Source organism: Macrobrachium rosenbergii, chromosome 16 (genome assembly GCF_040412425.1).
Source record: "Macrobrachium rosenbergii isolate ZJJX-2024 chromosome 16, ASM4041242v1, whole genome shotgun sequence".
Classification (NCBI taxonomy): domain Eukaryota; kingdom Metazoa; phylum Arthropoda; class Malacostraca; order Decapoda; family Palaemonidae; genus Macrobrachium; species Macrobrachium rosenbergii.
In genome coordinates, this window is record NC_089756.1 from 62,208,988 (window position 1) to 62,229,478 (window position 20,491).

At 41.1% G+C, this 20,491-nt stretch overlaps 1 protein-coding gene across 3 annotated transcripts in view; it reads right to left on the reverse strand.

Moving 5' to 3' along the window:
- Nucleotides 1–20,491, reverse strand: part of LOC136847477 (von Willebrand factor A domain-containing protein 8-like) — a 608,720-nt gene that overhangs the window by 192,011 nt on the left and 396,218 nt on the right. For 2 of the 3 annotated variants that reach the window (XM_067119213.1, XM_067119214.1), the window contains exons 6-11: nt 19,498–19,658; nt 19,027–19,309; nt 17,986–18,176; nt 17,672–17,873; nt 8,840–8,988; nt 8,510–8,666 (exon numbers count right to left, since the gene is read on the reverse strand). In XM_067119213.1, coding sequence (XP_066975314.1) covers nt 8,510–8,666; nt 8,840–8,988; nt 17,672–17,873; nt 17,986–18,176; nt 19,027–19,309; nt 19,498–19,658 — 1,143 coding nt within the window. Of the gene's footprint in view, nt 1–8,509; nt 8,667–8,839; nt 8,989–17,671; nt 17,874–17,985; nt 18,177–19,026; nt 19,310–19,497; nt 19,659–20,333; nt 20,488–20,491 lie in introns of all 3 variants that reach the window. The other variant, XM_067119216.1, reaches the window with a different exon arrangement.

Here is a 20,491-nt window from a genome sequence, read left to right on the forward strand (position 1 = left end):
TATGGATCATCGATTACAAAATCCAAGGAGGAGGGGATCAAGAAGGATTCAAACCTGGCAATAGATGCTGATGGATTCGAAATCTGCTACAACATCCAAGAAGGAGTTGAGGCATTGATCCCCTTCCCCTGTAGGATCGCATCAAAGAAGGTCCATGAACATCGTCCATCCTCTACACCAAGGCCAGAGCGAGACGAGAGATGATCCTGAGAGGCAGATCTCTGTCTGATGACTCTTGCAAGGGCGCATGCAAAGCACGATACAGGAACCCTAAAAGAGAGTCACATGCCACCCAGGGACCTCCTGAGGTCCCTGGGAAGGCAAGACCAATAGAAGCTTCTCATCAGTAGCTAAATCTCAACTAGGGAGAAAAAGGCTACTTTCAGATGGAGGACTAGGCCAAATGGGCCTATGTCCTTCATTACTAAATCGGAGAGAGGCAGCCCTCAGTGGAGAAGGTGAGCAAGTCTGCAACCTGCTGAAGAGCAACTCTGACCCGAGAACAAGTCCCATCAACCACACCAACCAGCGAAGACAGCACCAATCCCTGGAACAGTGCTGCAGAGGACTGCAAGAGATATCCAGCTATCCCTCATTACCACTCGGCGAGAAAGAGAAAGCCTATGCTTGCAAGGGAAGCTGGATAGTCTCCAGTCATGAAAACACAGGGATGTACTGCCTGAGAACCGTTTCATGTGACAGTGGGACACAGACATTTTGGGTGAGGGGAACTTTTCTTGATGCTTGAGAAATCAGAAATCTATCAGTTTGTTCGGGCATTGACACATGGACTTCTTCCAGTATTCATCTTTCAATTTAGGATTGAGGGCAATGGTTTTTGAACTATATAATTTTTTTGCGTTTGAATCATAAGCTTTGGTGTAGGGAAGATGATAAGAGCTGATTATGAGTTTTGGGAGGTTGTCCTTTATGACGAAGATGCAGAAAACCTACCTGTAATCTGCAAGGGTTTTAGTTGAGGGTGTCATCAAATGGAATGATTTGTGGGGATGATTCGGACCTCAGGGTTGGGATGAGTCTCTGTGAAGAATCATCCCTCCTAGCAAACCTTTACTAATTATGAAACAACAAAGAAACAAAAGATTCTCACTAACATTACATTATATTTTGTGTATATGCATTTATTAGCCCTGACAGTTATCTTTCGAGTGCACTTCATAAACCCATCAGAACAAATTGAGTAAAACCTGCAATATCAAATCTGATTCCATTCCATTGGCATTCACCTATATTACACTGATGTTTTTCAAGAAAGTCACTTTGCCAGGGCTTTTGTGACTGATTGTTGCTCAACACAACCACTGCATGTGTCCCAAGAACATTAAAAGCAAGAAAAATACAAAAATTAGATACAGAGGCCAGACAAGTGATGAAGACCTTCATCATCCAGGGTGTTGATGATAATTCTTCTATCACCTCAGAGCAGATAGAAGACAACAGTTTTTATTTAAAGTCCCAGGTGGGGATTTTGTTCTTGTTCAATCAGATCCAGTCCGAGAAAAGATACAGCAAAGTCATTATGTAGGCAAATATGCAATTTAGCATATTGATGAATTTCAGGTATCAATTTAAGATAATCACAGAAATTTCATCCTCATCCTTTTAAAGGGAAATTGAGGATGGCAACTATTGGTAAAGAGGCAGTAACTGGAGTGCTTCCAAACTCATTCTCCATGATGAAAAGAATGAAGGGGTATTTCAAATTTTGTTTTTCTTTTTGAGGGAAGCTTCGTTGCAACTTTAATATTTGACAGAAAATTTCAAGTATTTGAGTTACGATTTATGTTTGGTTTTTGTTAGAGAGAATAATTTCAAGTAAATTTTGGTCATTTAAGAAGTTGGGAAGGATATTTCAAGTTTAGTTTTTGTTTTGCCAAGATTCTTTAAGACTACTATAACATTTATTCTCAGAAGAAATCCACTACCATTTTCTGTCTGCCATTCACTAAGGGAGAGAATAATCTTCTAAGGTGATTATGATTATTTCAATAAAACATCCAGGTGTTTCTGACTTGAAGGTAAATGTCAATTAGAATAATTGTCCGAATCATCCCCTCCTCCTCGAATTTCCTTCTAGGGATGATTCCATTCTTAATTGTAAAGATAAATATGGAAAGAGAGTAAAGTATGACTTTGCACTGTCCCAGTAAATGTAGGATGATGAAGACATTGACTGTGTGTTATCACTGCGATCTCCTCTGAGCCTAGAAGACTTAAAAAAAGTTGAGGAACCGCCTCCCTGACTGCCTGAGGAAAGGTTGAGCCACAGAGGTTGGGTCAAGAACTTTTCTTGATGGTGTTGGCCATTGTCCAGGAGGACAAGGCAGGTCTTGTATTCATCTTTGGCATGTTCCTTGACTACAGTGATATCAGCAAATCTCTGAAAGAAGAGGCAGACGTCGAGGTTGTCCATAATGAGCAGTCCATTCTTGCCAGGAGGCAAACAGAATGACATTTAGGGAAACTGAGAGTCTCTCCAAATCAGGACAAAGGCCCTGTCCTTCTTAGCTTGCAGAACATGCCCTCTGGAAATTATCTGGCTGACAGAAGACCCATCCTCGGAACACTTGAGTACCCAGTCTCCAGAGGCAACAGGTGTCCTCTGTATTTTAACCAGGTGTTGTTGCTCGCAATATCACAAGTGAGATAAACCCCATCCTGAAAAAAAAGTGAAGGATGGTAGATCCCATGAGTTCCAGACTGTTGATGAGAAACTTATCAAGCGGTGTCCTCCAAGACCACCAGGTGTGGGCCTCAATCAGTGCAAGGAACAGATCCTTTGCAGCAAGGAGAAGCAGCATATTGAAAGACCTGTCAAGTCATTGGCCCAGCAGTCAGGACATCCTGAAAGTCAAAAGAAGGATGGGGACTGGCAAGAAGAATTGTCATTCTGTTGAGGAGGAGGAGGCAAAAGGGAGCTTGATTGGTGTTTCTCAATGACCTGAAGATCACTCCTGGCTGTCTGAAGAAAAGGTAGAGATCTGGTTGATGAAAGTTTGCCAAGAACCGAAGGGAAACAGCTACCCCACTGAAGAATATCCACTACCTGGTCCCTCTGTAACTCGCAAAGCTTCAGACGTGGCAGGATTATTCATCCAGGTGGAGTAGGAGAACCTGTCCAATCGATCCCTCCTCCCTCTTTCCTTCTGACCTTCCTCTTAATTGGAAAAGATCTCCTAGAAATGAGAAACAAGGATACTGTCCCAGAAGGGAAGAAGAAGGCTAGTTTCTACATCTCCCTACTGGAGCACAAGACTCTTAGGAGTTGAGGAAGGGCTGGCCTGACCCTAAGGTTGAGCCAAGAGGATCAAAGACCCAAAAAAGACATTGTCCAGAGGACATGAATTTCTGGCATGTTCCATCTACAGTGATATCTGGCAGAACAACAAAGAGGCAAAGAGAGTCAGGTCCAGGAGAAAGGGTCAACCCGACTTGGGACTTACGAAAAACCAAATCAGGACAAAGGCCCCTCCTTTGCACCAGAATTGCCCACAGGTTGATGCCTGGTGCATGGGTAGGAAGACCCATCCCCAGACAGGACCAGTCGCCAGAAGGCAGTGTCCTCTCCAGGAATGGTCGCATCCAAGGAGATAAAGCCTTAAAAAAGTGAAGGATGGTAGATCCCATTAGGAGACTGCTTGGAGGAAACCAAGCGGTGTCCTCCAGGACCACCACCTCTCATTGCGGAAGGGAATATCCTTTGCAGCAAGGAGAAGCAGTGAGAGACCCAAGTCTGGACGCAGCAGAATCAGGACAACCTGCAGTCATCATAAGGCTCCTCTGAGGCAAGAAGAATTGTATTCTGTTGAGGAGGCTGGGAGGGGAGCCAGCTGAGCTTGAGCTGAGCCTCGACCTGAATGAACTCCTTGTCTGAAGAAAAGGAACTCATCTGGTTGAGAATGCTCTGCAAGCAACTGACCTCCAGAACACTGAAACTCCTGGTCCCTTTGGGAACTGCAAGGGCTTCAAGTGGTGAAGATTATTCACGGGGGTAGATTCTGTCCCAGAGATCCTGCATGCTGGACCCGGGAAGGTCCAAGAAATGAAAAAAGAGGATTGGAAGACCTGATGCCTACTGGAGCAATAAAGCAGCTGGCAGGTAGTGTCGAGACACCTGAATATCTTGGTACCTTCTCTCATCCTGTGCTTTCGCCAGGTGAGCACTCGTGATTCCAGGGAATCTGAGCGCCCTACAAGACTCCCGAATCTCGTAAGAACAATCATCGGGAGCAGTCTCCTTTCGGCTTCCTAAGAAACTGAGAAGGCCCAGGCACAAAACCAGTCTTAGGTGCAGACTTCTAAGGACTGGCAATGAGAGCACAGCCTCAAGGCCACATGCTTGCAGCCCCTAAAACGCAAGACCCCAGAGGAGAATGAGAATCGGTTCCTGGCCAAGGGCAGGAAGAGCCAACGAGAGAACTGTTGCCTCCCTGGAGAGAGGCAGTCCCTTAGAAGTCCCACAGGACTTCCAAAGGGAACCTCTTCCCTGCTTCTCTAGGTGTTCGAACCATCCAGATCGAGATATCAAGTTGGGAACCTGACCGACTGGGAAGCACTCAGCAAGAGCTTGTAGTCCCGGCAGGAAGAGCTGAGACACCTGGATGCCTTGACCCTTTCTCTTGCCCTGCTCCTGAACTGGGACGGCATGAGTACTCTCCAGTACCAGTTTGGGATGCTTGGTATTCTACAGAATCTTGAGGACTTGGAGTGACTCATGAACAAGCTCCCGAAGCAGCACCAGTCATAGAGGTGGAACCCCTAGAACTGGTGACAGGAGCACAAACCAAAGTCTGCACGACCACAGCTCCCAAAACACAAAAACCCAGGGGTATGCAAATCAGTTCCCGAGCCCAAAGGCCAGGAAGAGCCAATGAGAGACCCACTGCCTCCTTGCAAGGAGGCAGCCCCTTAGACATCCAATTAAGGACTTCTTGGGGGGAAGAAACAGCCTCCTTTTCCTTCGGCCGACAGGGGCCTGTCCAGTTTTCTGGGACCCCCTCGAACCTCAGAAGAAGAAGGGAAGAGGCAGCAGAAGACGAAGTCAAAGATAAAGCTGAAGAAGACAACAGCTACCTCCCACAGGGCATCTACCTTAACTTCCACTCTGACATCTTCTACAGGATGGTGGACAGGAAACATAAAAAACTCCAAGGCAGCTTAGGCAGGAACACAACAGCAGTGGCCCAGGACACGAACACTAGGAGTAGCAACAGGCGCGATTAGGACAGCCTAGGCAGGAGCTACAGGAGCTGTCTGGACAGCAGGAGCTACAGGAACAACATAGCACCGGAGATGGTGTCGGGGCAGCTGTGGCAGGAGACCCAGGAGGAGGGGCCCTGGGTGTTTCGCTGCTGCTGCTGCTGCAATCAAAGCAGGTGGCCACAGCAGAGTGGCCAGGACCACAGATACACCAGAGGGAAGAAAGGGCAGGGGCAGTGAATGATCGGGCAGCAATCCACATCCGATGGTAACAGAGTTGGAAACCGAGACACCGATGTGGACCTATGCCTCATCCCATCTGCTGGTGGGACGGATTTCTGGTCAACCACTGTATGAGCATCCATGGTGGGGAACTCCTCCGGGAGGAGGCATATCCAAAAGTGAAATATCCAGCCGGGTACTGCTGTGCCTGCGATGTTCACTGTCAACCTAAATGAATCCAGAAAAGATGATTAACCCAGATCAGGTCCTCTTGCTGGAGGGGAATGCCCATGAAGTGTCCACGGACTTCTGAGAAGAGGTCAGCTGCCCACCCAGCAGGAAGATCTCCCTCAACTGAAGCAAGTGAGAGGGTTCTTTGCGCCTGCCATTGCTGTCAGTCTCGGGGAGGAGGAGGAGGTCCTGGAGGGCATGCCACGTTTCCAAGAGGTTTCCCTCCTGCCGGGGGTTGAGGGCGAGGTCGAGAGCGCAGGCAGCTCTCTCGGAGACTGGCAGGGAGCAGGTCTTGACGAGAGTGGATTTTAGTTCTTGGAAGGTGGTGGGGACCGACATGTCAATAACCACGGGACGACCTTCCTGTATATCTCCTCCGGGAGGGCATTGATGGTGATGTCGGCCTTCAACACCTCGTCTGTTAGGCCTGCTACCCTGAACTGTCCCTCAACCCTGTAGAACCAGGATGCTGCGTTTTCCCTGGTGTATGGTGGCAGCCTTATGTTAAGGACCGTCTTTGGTTGGTCTGTCAGGGGATCTAGTGTGGGATGCAGGTACCAGCATGGAGGTGCGCGGGAGGGGGTTGCAAGAGGGAGGTGTCTGCCTCTGAGAGGATCGCGGTAATTTGTATGTGGTTGGGAATGTCCGTGTCCATTCTTGTTTTGCGCTCTCACTATGAGTGTGAGGGAATACTGCGTCAAAACATGCTGGGGAGCGTGCTGTGTGGGCCTGCTAATGACGCTGGCGACCTGCCAACGAGGGTTGGTAAACGCCCGAACGCTTTGTTAGAGCACCATAGTTAGTCCGTTAGGGGCATGGGTGAGGTTCATTGGGCCAAGACTTAGTCGCTGTTTGGGTCCGTTAATGGCTTCCGGGAACCACTCCAGGGGTCACCACTGTGAGAGAGGTGCGAAATAATGAGCAGGAAGACAAGTACTGCTAGTTTATTGCTGAAGCAAGCACCTCAAGCTGCTTATAAAGCGGCATGCGGACGTCTGTGTACTTCGCGGAGACTGCAGGTACAAAGATTTACAGGTGACCTGAGGTCAAACTATTTCTCTACAAAAACAGAAAACATAGTGATTAATAATGTCTGATGTGTCACAAAAATACTTCGTTACATGTACATAAAGCATGATCATTCGGAAAGACAGTAAAATATATAATTTACAAATATGGTGGTAAACATGTGTTTCGCCGACCCCAGGTCGATGTGAAGGCACCACAGAAAACGGGATGTTCATTATAGAGAACGTGTTGAGTGGGGACTTTACAAAACAACCATTTGATACGGTATAGTGGTGGATATGCTAATACCGACGTCACTGATACACGTCACCGCTTTTGCGGATGGTTGGGTGGCTAAGCGCAGCTTTAACCTCATTTTCTTAAGTAAAAAAGTTAATGAAACACATAAGGCAATGCACAGTACTTCCGAAAATTAGGACGAAGTTTGAAACACTCAGAGCTTTAGTGGCATGAAAATCCATGTCGTTTTAAAAGTTGTTTACTAAAAGCACTATTTCATGGCCTCTGGAATGCATTCATGTCAGCCTAGCATTTTTTTTTTTTTTTTTTGAATGCCAACCTGAGTGGCACGAAGATGTTAGCTATCTTTAACAACAGATGATATAATGGAGTAATAGATTTTTGATACCTAATATGCATTGCCAAAACAAATGGATAAGAAAAGGAAGTTGACAGGTCTTAGAAGAGATACAACATTCCTCTTGCATAAGGGACACACTATTCACAGAAACTAAAAATAAATATTAAAAAGGAGTTTAGAGTAAGTGTCAGCAAACATAGATTCAAGAATTGGTAGGTTGAAACTGCTGAAGAAGGTTTATAAAGTTAGCAGAAGGATTATGTGTTGCGTTATTGGAGAGAGAGAGAGAGAGAGAGAGAGAGAGAGAGAGAGAGAGAGAGAGAGAGAGAGAGAGAGAGAGAGAGAGAGAGAGTAAAAATGTACAAAAGGCAGTTGAAGGAAAAAGGTCCCCAAGCTCTTGCAAATTACTGGCAAGGCAGAGTATAGAGAAGTAAATACTCGTATTGAGAAGAGGAGGGAAGCCAAAAGGATGGTGACAGGACAAAGATGATGTGGGAGCAGTGTACAGTAATTGGAATCTCATTGCAGCAGAGAAAAGCTAGAAAATTTCTGGGAGTGCGAAGTTGTTGAGGAAATATAGAGGGTGTGAAAGAGGCACTGCATGTACAAGATGTGATTGAAGAAATGCCATACCTAATGAAATGGTGTAACCCTAACCTTTGCTGGTGTCTACTTCTCTTCACAGTATAATAAATTTGTGTTAAGCTTAAGTGTTACAATACCAACAAAAATCAAAAGCAGAGAAGAATGAAAGGAAACTACAGTACTAAGAACCTTCCAAAGTGTGCCAAGCAAAGAACACCCCAAATGGTACTCTCATATGGGGGCAAATATGATGTGACACAGTTGAAAAGAAAATGAGAAAATCTTGACAATTAGAATAACAGACCCTTATAACTAGAAGGTTAAAAATTGACACAAAAGTGGCAATGCATATGTATATAGGGCAAAGTATTTTCCAAGAACTAAACTAGTTCCAGTCCTGCCAGCAAGGCTTCAAGGTAGCAGTTGAATAACTAATGATATAATGCTCATGTAAGTTTTGCCTTGGCCTGGGGCCCTAAAGATTACTGAAAAAGGTTACCCAGCTCTGATTCCAAGAAAGGATATATAAATGTCCTAAAGTTTTCAATATAATAAGCTCAGAGTTTGTATGCTGACCATCCCATACTGAAAGCACATTGAGAAGGAAAGTAAAATTTACATTACATATGCATAATTCTATACCTTCAAAACACAGGTTACATGAGTTGGAGCTTTATCAGCCTCATCAATAACCAGCACCCGACCGTTTTTAACAGCAATAACAAGAGGGGAATCTTCATAATGGATTTTGCCATCTCGCACCACTGGTTGGATTGTTAAACTTTGAACGGTAGTGTCTCTGTTGATATAAAAAAAATTAAGTGCACAGATAACTTTGTGGATTGCTATATCTATAAATACTTAAAGACAACACAAGACAACTAACCATTGCAATTCTTTATGAACAACATGAGAGAAAGATTCACTGTACTCTTGACATATTTTAGTTAATGTATTATGATGTAAGATTACCTGTGCAGCTGGATATACTCTCTTGGACGTGACAGGAGAAAAAGAAACCGATCAGCCAATTTATTTTTTCCCACTCCTTGATTGCCTACAAGTAGCAGATGGTCACCAAGTAACCAGTCTTGAAGCATGTTTTCCAATACAGCTATGTGCTGAGAATAAGGAAGCAGAAATATATTCAATAAGCATAAAGAGCAAACACATTCAAAGTACTCGAAAAAGATCCCTGTTAATGTGAATATTCTTTCTAAAATTATTAAATTATGCTTTTTTCACCAAGCACAACACTGTCATAATTATTAATGTTTTACATCAGATTTTTCCTTATGACGTTAAACATGAAATGGGTTCCCTTCATTCTCACCTATATTCTGCACTTTCTGCCTGAATTTTCATTGTCCAGGTCTTCCTCAGTGCCCTTTCCCCATGATCTTCTGGGCATTCCTATTGGTCTTCACTCTGCTACTTCCATATCAACTACTTATCAGACTAACTTCTCCTCACAGGTCAAAAACTGACTCAATCTCTAAGATCTCATTCTGTTTCCCAGCCACATGATACTACATCTCCCCACACCTTCCTCATTTATGATATGAGCTTCCACAACACTCAGGCCATGAACCTTAACATTCTGTAGTCATGACCTGAAAATTTCCATAGCCTCAACTGTGCCCATACTTCTGCTGCATAGAGTACGCTACTGCAGTACAGGCCTTATACACAAATCTTGAAGTTTTGCCCTCTTTACTTAGCAGCTATCTTCCCCAATTGTTATTCTTATACATTCCAGGCATCAAATTTCTTATTTCTGTAAATTCTGAAATCTTTAGTATCTCTTGTGACACTATCTGTTACATTCAATACACAGTACTAAATTCTTTTCTACAACATCCAAATAGCCACTTTCCTGACCCTACATTTTACTTTGCTTCTTTTCCTGCCAACATTAACTTTGTTTTGCTCAAACTGATTTTCAATCCTCTCCTCTCTATTCCCATCTTTCCATCTTCTGTACATTTCTACAACCCCTTCCTTTCCCCTGCAGTTAACATGATGTAATCTGCATAACGTAGCTCCCATGGACTCCCTTTATACTTCTTTATTATAGCTTTATTAATTTCTTTACCTTTTTCTCTGCCTGATCTTCTTCTCTAACAACCCTTTGTACTTCTTGCTTCTGCCACAATGTCTTCTCTAAATCCCTTCCCCAATGTCACCCTGTATACTTCTCCAGTTTGACGATGGTTTCCACTGACCCCTTTTGGTGATATTTGCTGACAATTTTTATACCCCTTTTCAACTTCACACCTCTACTTCCGCACCTGTTAAGCATATCTCACTTAGTAAAGTGTAACCCTTCTCTTTGATGGCTTTTACTTTTTATTATAGTAGAATCAATCTATGCTTCAGCTTTTCATCATAACAAAATCAATGTTTCAGTTTCTCCACTCTTGTTTGCTATCAACCTCACTCTGGGGTTTTTAAACACTGTGTTTAGCAACTTTAATCCCTGGCTCTGGCCAAATTCCAGCACTGGTTGTCCCCTATTATTTTTCTTGCCAAACCATCTCTTACAATTTATAAATTACAGTTTAAGTCTCCCCTACCAGTATTGCCACAGTCTTTCCTCTTGTAATTGTGGCAAGCATTATCTTCTTCCTAGGTTCACTAGTGTTTTTATTCTTTCATTTATTCATCGTGTTTTCATCACATCTGCCATTTCACTATAAAGCAGTATGATTACTTTATTTTGTCTTGTCTCCACTATCCCACTATCAACTGCTTTTTCTGCTTTATACTTTAATTTGGGTACACAGTAAATGTTCATTTTTCTTTTGGCTAGCATCTCCACCACTTCCCGACTTTTTTTTTTTTTTTGCTATAATCCAACATTAATCTTGTTCAATTTCATTAAACTTACTTTATTTGTATGTTCTCGTGCTTAAATGAACCTCGTACCTAAATTTTGACTACTAAGTAATAGGGAATAGATTACTGAATTCAGGCGTAAGAGCAAAACACATGGGCACTTGTGTGCTATTTCTTCTAGAGTACTGTACTCAGTTTTGGAGCTATTATCATTCATACATGTTCTCTATGCGCTGACTAATGAACCTGACATACCCAATTTTTCTGCGCTTTGCGACTTGCTATTGATGGGTCATTAACTCTCTTGAATTCTATTAACTACATACTGGAAATTTTGAACGAGACAAAACTGTAAGGCATATTTAGTACTGTTAGAGAAGTAAATTGTTTCCTTAGTAACACATGATTCACATCTTTTATTTTGCAATTAAGGAATATTTTTCCCTCAGCTGGATGTCATCAACCTCCCAAGATCTTTATACTCTATACATAATTGCTAAATATGGTGGTTTCATTTTACCTACCAACAGTAATTATGAATTGGACCATTGTTGGAGGTACCCCGTATGGTCATCTTCAGTGTCTGGTCCTTTGGAATTGGTGTATATTACACAATGTCACCATACCATGTTGTATTGAAAGGCCATGATGCCCCACCACCCAGTACCAAATGCCTTTTATGCAAAACAATGAAATAGTCTTCCTAGCAGTGTTGTAGACATCGATGAACATAATTTTCAGAGAGCCTTTTATGTTTCTTTTTAAGTGTGAAGCAGTCCATTACTCTTGCTCTAACATACGTTACTTTTTGAAACACTTGTTGAATCCTATATACCCTGTCTTATTTCATGTCTTTATACAATATACCTATCGTCGTCTGTGAATTACTCTTTACCGTAATTTTGATATTTTCACACATGGGAATTTTACTTTTAAGAAGCTTACTTAGCAAGACAATGGCCTGTATGACTTGTTCAGTAGAATGATAAAAATACTGGGATAGAAAGTAAAGGACCTGATATCAATGACTCATTAATACTGTGTGCAAGTCAGCAAATGATGATGCATTAAATACCAAAACCCTTTTCATGGAAAAACCATGGTACAGTCAGCACTCTATGTGCACCATTTCATTACTGGATATCTCCTTTTATAAGACTACAAAAGTAACTTGACAATACAGTTATTTACCTACTAAATGAATTACAGCTGTTATTATTATTATTATAATTTGGCAGCAGACCCTCTTTTAAACAGGTTCTATTGAATATTATTGCTGCTTCAGCTGCATTTATTTTGTAGAAGACTTTTTCTATTTTCTTATTGCGGACTTCTCTTCAGTGGAGGTGCGTGCTAACAGCTCGCCTATATTTGTCATTTCATGGGGAAAAGTCAAAATCTGGATTCTGCTTCTTTATATATTCTATACAGTTAATTATATACAATTGTTGCCGCGACGCGTTTCGACAAACTCTTCTGTCATTCTCCAGCGGGAGCTAGTAGAGGACTGGCAGATTGCGCAGGTCCTTCTGAATTTATACACGGGCTTCAGCGGGGTCATGGATGGCGAATTCTGATTGGTTGCAGTCAGCGAACTTCAAGCCAAATTTCTGCAGCGAAGCTCGATCTGACAGATCTTCCCAACCTGGGAATGTCATTCATTCCAGCGTTCCCCATTAGCCTGCCGTTGCGTGATGTCATGCCGGCTGACATCATCGGTAGTTTGGCTGCTATTGGGCTGCGGATGAATGATGTCATTATCTACTCTTTCTGTCGTAGTCGGGGATTGTCTCGAAGGGCGCCTCGCTCATCAGGGGCATCTCCATTTTCAGGGTTGTCGTTTTCAGGTATCCGTTGGATTTGGTGGGTGTTCTGCATTATTCTTCTTAAATTCGTGGGTAGGAGCGATGCCTCCTGCGTCGTATTCATTGTTGGTTTTCTCTCGGCAATGAGGAGCGCCTCTAGCAGGCGCAGACGTCGAGGTCGGCAGCTCTCCCGATTATACTTATATTTTGTATAATACTGTCGCGGGAGATGGAAATATTGTGAGTAGCACGGGCGTGGTTCATGATGGCACCCTCCTGGGCGTGGCAGGAGATCCTTTTGACAGACGCATCGTGGTCATTCCAATATAAGCGCCAGGGGGCATCCTCGGACAGGACATACAAATTGGTAGACCACGTTCTTCTGCTTGAGGGTTCTCTTGCTGGCGGAGAGGGTTATTCTTCATCACCAGATCACGGGTGCGGCGGTTCTTATAATAAATTACAAGATTTATTCTCTTACTGTCTTCGGTCAGGTGACGTTTTCCATGACGATTTTCTTCATGGGTTCTCGTCCTCACGGTACTGGGGATGCATCCGGGCCTTATAAAGATCTTTATGTCATCTTGGGGCGGGTGAGAACACACAGCCTGCCCCCAAGATGACATAAAGATCTTTATAAGGCGGATGCATCCTCAGTACCATGAGGACGAGAACTCCATGAAGAAAATCGTCATGGAAAACGTCACCCCTGACCGAAGACAGTAAGAGAATAAATCTTGTAATTTATTATAAGAACCGCCGCACCCGTGATCTGGTGATGAAGAATAACCCCCTCCGCCAGCAAGAGAACCCTCAAGCAGAAGAACGTGGTCTACCAATTTGTATGTCCTGTCCGAGGATGCCCCGGCGCTTATATTGGAATGACCACGATGCGTCTGTCAAAAGGATCTCCTGCCACGCCCAGGAGGGTGCCATCATGAACCACGCCCGTGCTACTCACAATATTTCCATCTCCCGCGACAGTATTATACAAAATATAAGTATAATCGGGAGAGCCGCCGACCTCGACGTCTGCGCCTGCTAGAGGCGCTCCTCATTGCCGAGAGAAAACCAACAATGAATACGACGCAGGAGGCATCGTCCTACCCACGAATTTAAGAAGAATAATGCAGAACACCCACCAAATCCAACGGATACCTGAAAACGACAACCCTGAAAATGGAGATGCCCTGATGAGCGAGGCGCCCTTTGAGACAATCCTCGACTACGACAGAAAGAGTAGATAATGACATCATTCATCCGCAGCCCAATAGCAGCCAAACTACCGATGATGTCAGCCGGCATGACATCACGCAACGGCAGGCCACTGGGAACGCTGGAATGAATGACATTCCCAGGTTGGGCGTAAGATCTGTCAGGATCGAGCTTCGCCGCAGAAATTTGGCTTGAAGTTCGCTGACTGCAACCAATCAGAATTCGCCATCCATGACCCCCGCTGAAGCCCGTATAAATTTAGAAGGACCTATGCAATCTGCCAGTCCTCTACTAGCTCCCCGCTGGAGAATGACAGAAGAGTCTGTCGAAACGCCGTCGCGCAACAATTGTATATAATTAACTGTATAGAATATATAAAGAAGCAGAATCCAGATTTTGACTTTTTCCCCATGAAATGACAAATATAGGCGAGCTGTTAGCACGCACCTCCACTGAAGAGAAGTCCGCAATAAGGAAAATAGAAAAAGTCTTCTACAAAATAAATGCAGCTGAAGCAGCAATAATATTCAATAGAACCTATTATTATTATTATTATTATTATTATTATTATTATTATTATTATTATTATTATTATTATTATCCAAGCTGCAACCCTAGCTGGAAAAGCCGAGTGATACAAGTTGAAGGGTCCCAACAGGGAAAGCAGCCCAGTACAAAAGAGGAAACTGAGAACTAAAAAAGAAAAACAAGATTAAATAACAACAAATGAGACAAATAACATTATTATGTAAACAATGCGAATAACAAACAGACTGTGACAAGAGACTTATGTCAGCCTGCTCAACAAACAAGTGTGTACCAGCTTTGAACTTTTGAAGTTCCAATAATTCAAACTGCAGGACTGGGAAGATCATTCCACAATCTGGTCTCAACAGGAATAGAACTTCTAGAAAACTGTGGTATTAAGTCTCCCAGAAGAAAAAATGATACTGGTAGAATTAGCTGCTTACAGAGAGGATGGCTGAGAAGATAAGAAGGCAAAGGATGATTGAATTATGAAATATCTTATACAGCAAGAACAACGAACTAACTGAATAAAAGTGCCAGAGATTAATGTGAACACTGGGGATAAGAAATTTAATAGAACTTGAACATTATGGTTAAGAAATCTTACTGAACTTGAGTTTTTGTTCAATAATTTAAGTATACAACAATTGATAAACTTTCTCAGTATAGGCTACATTTTTTTGAGCAACTGTTTCTCAAAAGTGAATCTGCCTTCAAGAATGACACCCAGAATTCTAAATGAGTTTCATGTACTTGAAAAACACTGTCAATGAAAAGATCTGGTTGGGGGTGTCCAGTGCCCATGACCTACCAACAATACTAATTTGAGTTTTGTTAAGATTTAAAATAAATTTCACCATGCATTAATTTTGGCTCAATCTCTGCTAAGAGATTCAGAAGCCACAGGTCAAGAGATGGGAAGAATGCAAAGAGAATATCATCATCTGCATAGGCAATATGCTTGTTTTCATGGCCAAAATATATCTGTAATGTGAAAAGTAATGGGTCAAGACCACTACCCTGGGAATACCAGAGATTACATTCTTGTAATCAACCCCTGCTCTTTGCAATCTATTACTTTAGTTAAAAATTCTCAATAATAATATTGTACTAGGACTCCCATTCATATAAAATTCATGGCAAAATTCCAAGTGTTTCTGTACAACACAGGAAATTAAATGCAGAACATAACACGCACCCAGGCCCTTGCAGAAGTCAAACTGCAAACTATGGAACAGATACTAATAACATTAGGCATAAGCATTCAGACTCTTTGCACCAGACATTCAAAATCATTATAGAAGCCGTGGTAATTATCAAGGCTAGAGTTTCTCCAACCACATATATCTAATGGAGTCACAGTACTGGTTCTCCAATAATTGCAAAAGCAACTGCTTCTGGCTAGCTTCTGAAAAATAACAGACAACTTTGGAACTAAATAATCAGCAGTTTTCACAAAAATAGGGAGAATAATGATTGATTCTACACCTTCACAAGCAACAAGGAAGAGTAATGGATTCGTAATTTCACAGGGCCATCAAGCTCAACTAGCCAGTTTAGCTTTAGGAAAACAGGAATGAGGCATACTGAGTCTCATTGTTTTCCTTACTGTCACACACATCAGTCAAAAAGGCTATTTTCCCCTTTAGACTGTGAGTGAAGTGACAGAGCTATCTCGTTTAAACAAAGGAGGAACTGTTAAGTCTATACCAGAAAGTACAGATTTGAAAATAGCCCAAAATTTATGTATCTGGGTTGTACCAGGAGCATACACTGTATCCATTTTCAGCTGAGGCATAGACCGTGAAACTACTGTTAGCTGGGTACAATTATTGGATGTCAGAACAGATTTATTCCTTTCAAAGATTATCAGCCTCCTGTTTCTTCAAGTAGACGTATCTACAATCGTCATAGAACCAGGTTTTATCTTTACTACAATAATTCAACAAATAAGAAGGAATCACTATGATGGCAAAACTATAATTTTAAGGAACAACAAGCTCAGCTTCTCTATACAACTGGGGCCAATTCAGAAATGAAAGATTACTCAAAATTCTATCCCAGTCAGCCTGAGATTTAAAATATTTATATTTTACAAGAGTAGGCCACATCTGGGATAGTTTGTTCAGTTTTAATAATTAAAGAAACTACAGGATACACAGTACTGTACTGGTTATAACACCAGTGGAATTCAGAAGAGTCAAGAGCTCTTAGCCCACGGCAATCAGTAGGAGAAACAGAATTCAACCACCCTACACAAGTACAAAAGAGGTATGTCTATCATCTTTCCGTTTCTTAGCCAAGGTAATGAGAAGTGTGTCAAAGCTGTCATGCCTGCCACAAACTTATACAACTAATGCTGCTCTTGGAAATTATCAAGTTGTGCAGCATGCACTGTGAAACACTGACAACATCTACAGTAAACAATTAAGCATATGTGGAGTATATACTTATTAAAAGAATGCGCATTTTTGGTAAAATCAAAGCATATCACTGGGACACCACCATTAGAGAATACAGGGTCCTTCAAGGATTGGCCAGACATCCTGAAGTTAGATCCCTCTCTAAGTACAGTCCTTTTCCTTTGCCTACACATATGCTGAATAGTGTGGTCAACGCCTTACACTTTCTCTCCTTTCCTCATAGATCTGGCGACACTAATATTACACCTTTCATTCTCATGTCATTACATTTAATAGTAATGGTTTTTTGAAGCCTGCAATGAGGTCAGGTAAGTGTCTAATCTGAGAAACTGTTTCTGTACAGCATACACTTATACTGACACAAATATTAACTTATAGTCCATGAATACCGCAGTATTAAACACGACAATGCATGGGTTAGAATACAGGATTTTGCTCATTATCTCCAGACAGTAACAGAATAAAAGTAATTAAAAATATTATCCATACTTAACAAACAAACTTAACAATGATATTAGTATGAATGAACATGGACAGGTATAAAAAATATGACCAGAATCCATACAAAAGAGAATACAATTCCTGAATAAAAATGGTCAGCATGGCAGAGCTGACACACCATACAAGGCAAGGTATCCCATCCAGTTCCACTGGAGGAAGGACAGTGGTGATGGCTTTTAAAATGAATGTCAAAAATGGAGATAAAGAAAAGATAGGGATGTGGCAACCTCCTGATAAATTAGCAGGCATCTTTGGCCCTTCTATTGCGTCTTCCTAACAAGATATTGAAAAAAAACAAGAGGAAGAGAAAATTGACAAAGAAGTCTGCGTAAGTGTTACCTCAAGCAAGAGAGGGGCACACCAGAAACTAATTGTTTGATTTTGGAACTGATTTCACTGTATCCAACTACGAAAATTAAAACTATAAATTAAGAGTGTGAACTTACTGCTAGTAATTATTATTAATTCAGAAACCAATAAATTTCTACCCTTACCTGGTTAATCTCGAAGAATAATGTATCAGGTATTTTAGTATTTGTGTCAGGCTTGTATACTGGGGCATGGGTGTCTCCAATTCGGAGAACACCATCCTTCACTTCACAAATTAGCTCTTTATCCCTAAGTTGCTCTGGTTTTGTAATGTTAGAATTTAAAAGAGTTGCATCTAAAGCACTCTGTGCCAAGGGGGGAAGAAACCTGAAAATGAAAAATGAAAAATTAAAATTTTACTACCTAAACATCTCACAAATTATTCATGATAGCAAAATCTCAAAATTCACAGCTCAGTTATTACAATATCAGACCTTACCTTGCCAAGCAAGCCTTATATACTGCTGTGTAGAGGTCAAATGCGGGATAAGCCTTGAACCTTCTACCAATTCTGATAATTTGTCTTAAAGACAGTGATTCAGCCAGTGATCTCATTGCTGGGTCAGTGGACATAGAAAGCCTAGATGCAAGAGCAATGAGCTGTTCAACTGACGAGTTGCACTCACCAACCTAAGGTGGTAGTAATACGCTTATAAATGTTATAACTCTTCAAGTGCTGAAGCTAAAATTTGTTAAAGCTGAGACTTGACCTATTCCTTTTTTTATCAATAATTCACAAGTATTTAAAAACTACAAACTATATATCTGATATATGTACAGAAAATGCCAAAGATGCTAACAAGATGCTCTCTGTGAGAGGAATCTTTTGAAAGTACTTCATACCGTTAATGAAGTTACATTACACTCTCTTAAACACGATTTCTATCATAAGTTCTGCTGTAACTTAAGACTGCAGTAATACCTTATTTATTTGTAATCTAAATATTTTATATCATACTAAAAACAAAACAAATAAATATCTATTTGGGTAAAAATGTCCATAAATCTAGCTCTTGTGTTAATAATACACATCCATAACTTGACTGTGAAAAGTTTCATATATTGACAGAAAAAGAGACCAAGGATAAAGAGCAACTTGATCACATTATAGAAAAATCAAAGTGTCTCTAAACTACCAGAGATTGATGCGATTAAAATATCTAAATAAGCTGATGCAAGTACAATTAGTTCTATGAAGGAAAGAGCCACAAAATGCTACTTACTAAGGTTTCTATCAGTAAAGAAGCAAAATTAAATGATCTCTCATAAACGAGAGCCTAAACTAATTTTATATTTCCCTTAAAAGACTCCTTCCCCAAGTACCTGTCTTATAAACTGTACTAGTTACGAATTCTCACAAAGACGAAAATAATTGTAAATTATATATCAGTAAGAGTTGCAACCTTCTCTTTCTTAGATCAATATTCTGAATAATATTAAATTTATGATCAGTACACTAAAACAAAATTAATAATCTTACCAGTTTCTGAATTAGATCAACAGTCTCTCTAGGCTTCAAAGGCCTCATTGTATGATACAGGAAGAGAGTTAAAGCCTCTGGTGTTAGCCATTGACCTTGAGCTTGACCAATTGCTGGTGGTTCTGCTAGTGCCACAATTCTGAATGATGGATGGATACGATGAACACCTTTCACAGCCATATCATCATCTGTTAAGCCATTGATGGTTTTGATTGCATCATATCGATCATGACGTATCAGCCTCGTTCCATCATAAAGTTGCATTTCACGGTCATGAATTAATCTAGGAGAAAAATATTTCACTGTACAAGACTATTTAATAGTTACCAAAGTATCTGAAACAATATTTCAAAAAAACCCGTACTGCAGTAACTTCCATGAATGCTATTCATTTCCATATTGTCCTCCAATGCTATAAAAAGCATTGTATAGTAAATCACTCAACTGTGAAACAAAAATACAGATTCCTACCTGTGAAGAACAGCTAAAGTTCCATGATGTAGTCGGTGGATTCCATCTAAAATGGCCAACTTTCCTTCCAAGGCGGCAATGACAAGTGGAGAAAACTGCCATGCAGTGTCACCATCAGGTGAAGTAATACGTTGTTGCACCAGGTCACGAGAAGTCATATCCTGAGAAATGACAAAAAAACATTTTGACTTATTAAGTGAATTACAAAAATGATGGTAACCAATGATATTTCAATTCACGCTAATAATAATTCAACTTAATTAATTAGTATTCACATAAAACCACATTTTGAATGTAAGCTGTAAATTGCTCTCTCTCTCTCTCTCTCTCTCTCTCTTTCTCTCTTTCTATTAAGTATATAAACACACACACACACACACACACACACACACACATATATATATATATATATATATATATATATATATATATATATATATATATATAAAATTACTTACATTATTATGTTCTGAGTCCGGTTGGACGTGATAAATTGAATTTTGAATGTAATTTTGCCTTAGGGGCCAACATCAAGATCTCAGAACACAAGCAATAAAAATAATTAATAGTATGACTTACCTTGGAATTACATCTATTCAAAGAATATGGGAAGGTCGCCTTTGAAACCAGTCAGTTACATTAAATTAATTTATTTACAGATTTGCAACTAGAAAGTAATATGGACAAGCTGGCAGTTCAGTAATCAAGGCACATGCAATGTGCCATAAAAAAAGTGTTACTACAGTTAGCAAATAAAAATCTGATAAGGCTACAGCCCTACAAAGAGGCTGACACAAATCTTTTAAAATACTTGACTGGCTGATAAAATTATTTACATTAGCACAACGTTAACGCTTGAGGGGCCTAACACATGGCCCTTGTAGACTGTCAGTTGCAGAAGTGTTGCACGTGGCAAGATGGAATTGAATCTTCTAAGGCAATTGTTTCACAAGGGCAGGGGCAGAACACGAACAGCCAGAAAGCAGTATTCTGG